Here is a 6,761-nt window from a genome sequence, read left to right as displayed (position 1 = left end):
ACTGTGGTCCTTAGCTGAGCTCTGTCTTTTCTTACGTAATTTAGGTACTTACCCCATTCCAACACTTTGCTGGCAAGTTATCACATGTCTGTACAGACAATCCAGAGCAAAATAAGAGAAACAGGGGGTGAAAGCACACGTGCTCAAGCAGGTTTATGCGCTGACGGCAAAGTTTTGGTATGGGCTGTGACGACAGCATTGCTTCTGTATTAATCTGATTAATTGGGCTCTAATGAGTCTTTAAATATATAGACATGAACAGGAAACACAAATAAGATATTATTTTAATGAATGTAATATGGAGCCATGCAGCAGATTTGACTTGGGTGTGTGGCAGGCATGCCAAATTACATTTCATGGCAGGAAACATTTCATGGCATTCTGCAAACATGAAACAAAACATACAGCTACTCAGATTGCCAGAATACTCATCTTAAAAACTGTAACCTTTTCAGGTGTCCTAAAGACAGCATCTGGAGACTAGAACTTTCATAAAACTGGAAAAAAACAGTACAAACTTAAGCTGGTGTGGAAGTATAATTTGCAGCATTCATTTTATTACTTGTTTTTAATTCAGTTTGAACTAATAGTAGAGTAGGAAAATGAAAGAAGCTGGAATAATGTTCTGTGGAATGTATGAAGTGCACATTTAGGTCATTGCAAGGGTAATTCATAAATACTTGGCACAAACACCATTCACAGTTTCACTAGGTCATAGAAGAAGCACTGTGTATTTTAATAGTACTAACTGAGTTAATTTGTTAAATACTTATGATCTCTGTCTAATGCCAAATTGTTTCATTTTGGCTCACAATATATGAACATTTAGATTTATGCATTTAGACTAGCAAACTTAAGTGAAGATGGAAAACTACACATATATATATATATGAGAGAGAGAGAGAGAGAGACCACAAAAAGACCATTTGTGCATTAGAATTATTTTGTGAAAAGTTATTGTTTTTATTTCAGTTTCATAAAATGCAACAATTTTATGCAAAAAAGTGCTAAAAAAATTCTCGGTGCAGCTGACTTTCTTGTCAGGTTTTTGTCTCAGGCACTGGGTGTGCTGTTCACAGAATTTACATAGATCATTCACATAGTTACAAACTACTCTTGTTCAAGTATTAAAATCTTTATACATATAATTATACATTAAATAAATAACAAATAAATATAATAAAAGAAGATACGGTGGATGTTTCAGCATGTTTTCCCCATAGGAGTAAAAAAAAACGCTGAAAATAATTATAAAAATATATTTAGTACAATAAATAAATAAATATAATATTAATAAATATTTCACAAATATGATCTACTTCCAGTGGATTTACTTGTTTTACTTTTTTGTCTATTTTATCAAAGTTCAGAGCTTCTATCTTCAGAGGTTCTTTCTTTCAGAATAACAGTGGGGTTAAGGCCACTTTGTCTAGATTGTGAGGTACTGGAGTTGATAGTAACTGAGCCCGCATCTTTTACATCAGGCACGTGAAAGGACACCACTGGGCAGGACCCCTTCAAGTTATTGCACACCAGCTTCTGCAGGGAAGCAGTGTTAACAATTTCAAAACCAACTTTGCCACCAAAGGTGCTAGGCTTCCAGTACTCCGGGGAGCAAATGGGGTTTCCCATGAGTCCTTTCAAAGAATATGGGGCTCCCATTTCCACCATGGTCTCTCCAAAAATGGCATTGGGCCTGGGCTTCTCCACCAATAGGGCAGGATACAACTCCATTGCATCAATGTCTCCATACAGCTCTTCGAGTTCTGTTGCCATCTCTGTCTCTCCTGCAATATGGACACATGAAGAGTTGATGTCACTGGTCAGGCTGTGTTCTCTGTTGTTGTTGCATTCTTGTAATTGTCAGTTTATCCTTATGCCATTTATGCATGCCTGTATATGCACACATAGTATACAGACTGAAAAACTAAACTGAATAACGTGTTTTCTTTGTCTAAGTAAACACAATAAAAATAATGGCATTACATGTTTACCAATCATAGGGAAGAATTTTGGGAAATATTGACGTTCATGTGACTGAAAGTTTACATTCTGAAATGTATCACCTGTCAGTTCTTGGAATGATGTGTAGGGCTTCAACATGAAGCGTTTCCTGTACTCATTCAGTGACTGATACCGCATCTTCCTGCTGTGCTCAATGGACTTCATGGCAACCATCATCAATGCTGGTGGAAGATTATGACCCCCAGCAACCTGTTAGTAAGGAGAGAGAAGCAGGTCAACTACCAGAACCGATCAATATATATTTATAGGCCTCTATGTAAATCCCGGCACTGGAGTGAACAAAAACTGAGATTCTCACCCTGCCTGCAATCTGCTTGGTGAAGGACTCAGCCAGATTGTGGATGCCATGGTCCATGACTACGGAATTGTTGAAGAGAAACTGCTTGTAGCTGTAGACCTGGTCCTGGATGTGGAAGGCGTCAGGCATCAGCGGGTGCCAGTGGTAGAGGGTGTTGAACTCGGACGAGATGCGGTTCTGGTACTGGAAGCGCTGGTTGAACAGCAGCTCGGGGTCGAACTTCAGCTTGAAGTGGTACCCACTCAGATGCTGCACGTAATCCTCAATCACGATTTTGATAGTCTCACCTGCAGACAGAAAGGTGCCGCTTAGCCCACACCTCGCATCAGGCTTTTCTTTTTTGAAAACCTCCCACACGCTATACCCCCCCATCTCATCCTCTATCCTTAAACCATATGTAGAAAACGTGAAGAGATCCAGCTCTGCAGTACACCAATAAAACCGAAGCAGCAAGGCTGCCCGTCGCCGTGATTGGTTATGGCCGTGGTGGCCGTGTCCAGAATGGGGTCACTCACCAATCAGAATGAGGCGTGTGGTCTGGAAGAGGCGCTCATCGTCCCAGGTGGGGTGCTCCTGTTTCAGCACGTCACAGACCCGGTTGTGCTCACGAAGCCAGATGGTGGCATACATCATGAGTCCTGGGATCAGCCCAAATGCTTCATGGCCCACGGCAAAGCGGTGCTCCTCGGGGACATGGGGAGGATAGTGCATGTCCACCTGGACCTCCTTCACTGTAGGAGGATACACTTCCCCATCCACCACCTACAGAGACAAAAACAACCCCTGTCAACACAGCCTTCATACAGCTTCAAGATATAGTGCTTGATTTCAGTTAAAGTTTCCTTTCAGATGATTCCTGTGCATTTTCACTTTTTGGGTCCAGTTAATATGAAAGTTACAGCCAGTTCCATTTTTTGTGATAACAATAAAAAAGAAACACACATTACATAAGTGCAGACTATAGATATTTACAGTCACAATTAAACAGTCACAGCCCTTTATCTCTAAGTTTTAAGTTCTCTAAAGCTGGTTGCTGTGAGACTCCATACCTGGAACTTGAGCTTGCCATCCTTGAAAAGTCTCAGTTTGTGCTGCCTCTCCAGGTTACCTCCATATATGTGACTTAAGTCCACCTAAAGGTAATACACAGAACAAATGAAGACACCTCTGCCATGGAAAACTATGTAAATGTTTTAAAATAAACATGTTTGCATGTGCATATGGATTATTTGCTTGAATTTTACTCACCCCATGAGCGAGAGATGTGGTGAAGGCTGGCCCACGTTTTACGTCTGATTTAAAGAACTGGTGTGTGAAATGCTGAGCGAAGAATGCAAACATTAGACTGGTGCCTTGAGGGTCCGGGATAAACTTTTGCCTCAGTATAAACTTCTCCATCACCAGCTTAACATCAGGCAGTGCTTTCTTACCTGAGAGAAAGGAAAAAGAGCACCAGATTCAGCAATATTGAAATCAAATAATTAGCCAATTAGCAACAAAAAAACAATGAGGAAAGTTAAGGATGTCTACATATCAAGTGTAACTTACATATTTTACATAGCTCCACATATCAGGAGTTGAATGTCATTTATATTAAAATAGTAAAACCGGAGGTTTTATCTAATTAACTACATGTTCAATTTTGTAATAGGCAATAGGTTTGCTGAATAGATCATTCGTAATAGGTTTGTGGATCAGAGACAGGCCCTGGGGGAACCCATATAGTCGTGAAGCATATAATCGTGAAGCATTCACGATGTCATAACAATTATATATACTTGTAAGCTTTAAAAAATCCTAAAGAACCGGTATTGAGACTCACCCGCAACTCCCATGGGTGTTGGGCAATCTTCAGGTACAGGCGGTAGGGTTCGTGTGTAATAGGAGAGGTTTGAATACGCTTCCCAGCTTTTGTAACCATAATCTGAATTGTAGGTAGGAGGGCTGTCGATCAAATGTGCCCGGGCTGCAATATGAAAGATAAATTAAAAGTCAATCAGATCCCCAGAGTAGATGCTCAGTCAAAATCATGTATCCTGACTGAAATAATAGTGCATTTGCATTTAAACATTTGTGGTTATTTTACTGCGCACGTTTTACATACACAACTGTTTTAAATAAAACATAAATTAAATTGTTTAACATTAGATAAAGCAGGGTAACAGATAAATGTTTTCTCATTTCAGTAGAATATGAAAATCTAACATCTTCAAAAATAAAATATACAAATATGAAATTGTTTAAACTTACAAGTCAATACATAACGCATGATACCATCCCTTAAAATCGGAATGTTGTTCAAGATATTCCAGAATCCTTTAAAATGCGTTAGAATATAATGTACAGTGTTGGGGGTTGGCTTCAGCTTGGTTTTAATCCACGTCAAAACTTCCGCTGTCAAAGAAAAAGTGAAACTGTTAATGGATTTCGAATGCGCACTTTTAAAAAGATAATCACCAATATGTTGTATGAAACAATAGCTTCCTCTTACGGGTGGTACAGTTCTCGCCGTAATATCCAGTTCTTGTGCAGTCGCACTCATACGATTCGGCGCCTCTCGACGTGCACACACCCCTGTTCTGGCATGGCATTGAACAACACGGATTGGCTGCAAAGTACACGTATGGTTTAAAAATCATCTTTTCATTGTTAATGCACATTAGCCTATATGTTCCCAACCTTGAATGTAATAGCCTAGCCTAATACACCCCCTATTATACGAGAATGCGTAATAACATGCGATCAAATAATGAAGAAGCCATTTGTGGCATTATAATTAGCCTATATTTGCGCAAATAATCTTACCTCCCTTGCAGGTCAAAATCTCCGCAGATAGAAGAGCAACAAAAAATATGATTTTGTTCATTCCAATGCCTTCTCTTCACGGTGCGCCTTAAAGTTCCCTAAAGTTACTTCAGTGGTTGTGAATGAAACTCTCTGAAGGAGTGGAGATTTATAGGCGGTATGTGGGCGGAACTTCAGTAAGCACGTACGTGTAAAGACTCACATAATGAAAACCATGGATATTAAGAACCGTTGTGTTTAAACGCTTTTTGGGTCATACATTAAATATTGTACGTTGCTACGTCGATTAATATTCGGATGCCTTCAAAATAGTATAGCTATGCAATTAGCGTTCCCAATCAATTATTTGAGATAGGCCTATAATTTACTCAACAACATACTTCACAAATGTTATTACTCGTTTATGAGATATTTATAACAAAACTGTTTCATTGTGCGGACAGCTTCCGTTAATATGTTTAAGTATCAAAATACATATACGCTATACAGTATAACACTTCGTATAGTATAATTATTGCCGCACTGATTTATACAAGCCTAAGAAAACAAAAAAATGTTAAAGTAGGGTAAATATAACAGTAAGCAATACTTGTTTGTGAAGACACATTGTACTTTTAGTTAAAAGTTAAGGACAAATGTTGATTAAATCCCAGCCTACGTTAGCCAGGTTGATGTAGCCTATGTTATTTATTTATTTATTTTTCATGTATCTGTGATGCAACTGTAAGGCAATGGAGTTGTAAGGACAGAAATTGTGGTTGACTTGTATAAAGCTCATTGTAGTAGCTAATTGGTGTGGAATATTAGGTCATCCTTATAATGTAGCAACTGGACAACGTGTATTACAGATTTCATTAAGTTCCAATTTTCTTGTTTTCAATAATGAAGCTTTTACTTTAAGAATGTAAATATTCGGCTATGCACGTTATACCTATAATGTGCCTGGTTTCTCTTCAGTGCGATTTCAACATATTATAGTGATGGTTCATGCACAACAAGATTTAATTCAAGAAAAAGCCTAGTAATGTAAATACTAATGCAAATTCTTGACTACGCCAATGTAATTTATATATAATTTACAATAATCTTTGCTAACGACCCAGCTACATTTCCTTGCAAACTCGAAAGATAATTTTTCCAGAAGGAAACAAATGGGTCATGTAAAAGATTATTTGAAAACTTGTGAAAATGTTCAAATACCAATTCTAATTGTATTTTACCCCCAAGTAAGCATTCCAGTAATTACTCGTACAACTTCCCTGTGCAATTTATGTTTTTTTTTTTCATTGAAAATGAGATGACTGATCTCAGCGAAATTAGAAATTAATTAATATTGAAATAAATATTTCAGGGGCATCTCGATCTACGCCGGCGTGATGTTTGCTTGCCCTCTTGTGGATTTGGGTGAACATACCAATTCAAGTCAGTACGGCATCTGCTTACTAGTTGAAACTCCAGCACTTTTGAATGTACATTAGCACGCTTGAAATCGTGCACAAAATTAAAATGCATGCTATTCTTAAGTGATGGATCATAGTTATTGTAGGCTATATTCGTCTTTAACTGATCGCAGCACATAAGACACCTATCTTGCCTGTTTTGGCTACATCTATATTTTTACGAAACCAGTATC

General features: G+C 38.2%; 1 protein-coding gene across 1 annotated transcript; it reads right to left on the bottom strand.

Annotated features, from left to right (window-relative positions):
- Window positions 1-939: 939 nt before the first annotated feature.
- On the bottom strand, window positions 940-5,276 carry ptgs2b (prostaglandin-endoperoxide synthase 2b). Its single transcript, XM_064332130.1, has 10 exons — window positions 5,129-5,276; window positions 4,815-4,931; window positions 4,574-4,717; window positions 4,146-4,289; window positions 3,572-3,753; window positions 3,373-3,456; window positions 2,839-3,085; window positions 2,324-2,610; window positions 2,067-2,214; window positions 940-1,787 (listed from the first exon to the last, which is right to left on the bottom strand). The coding sequence occupies exons 1-10, from the start codon at window positions 5,187-5,189 to the stop codon at window positions 1,360-1,362; spliced, it is 1,842 nt and encodes a 613-aa protein (XP_064188200.1). The 5' UTR covers window positions 5,190-5,276; the 3' UTR covers window positions 940-1,359.
- Window positions 5,277-6,761: the final 1,485 nt, after the last annotated feature.

Source organism: Anguilla rostrata, chromosome 4, assembly GCF_018555375.3.
Source record: "Anguilla rostrata isolate EN2019 chromosome 4, ASM1855537v3, whole genome shotgun sequence".
Taxonomy (NCBI): Eukaryota; Metazoa; Chordata; class Actinopteri; order Anguilliformes; family Anguillidae; genus Anguilla; species Anguilla rostrata.
Note: the sequence above shows the minus strand (reverse complement) of the source record. Positions and strands in the feature narration are given on the sequence as shown.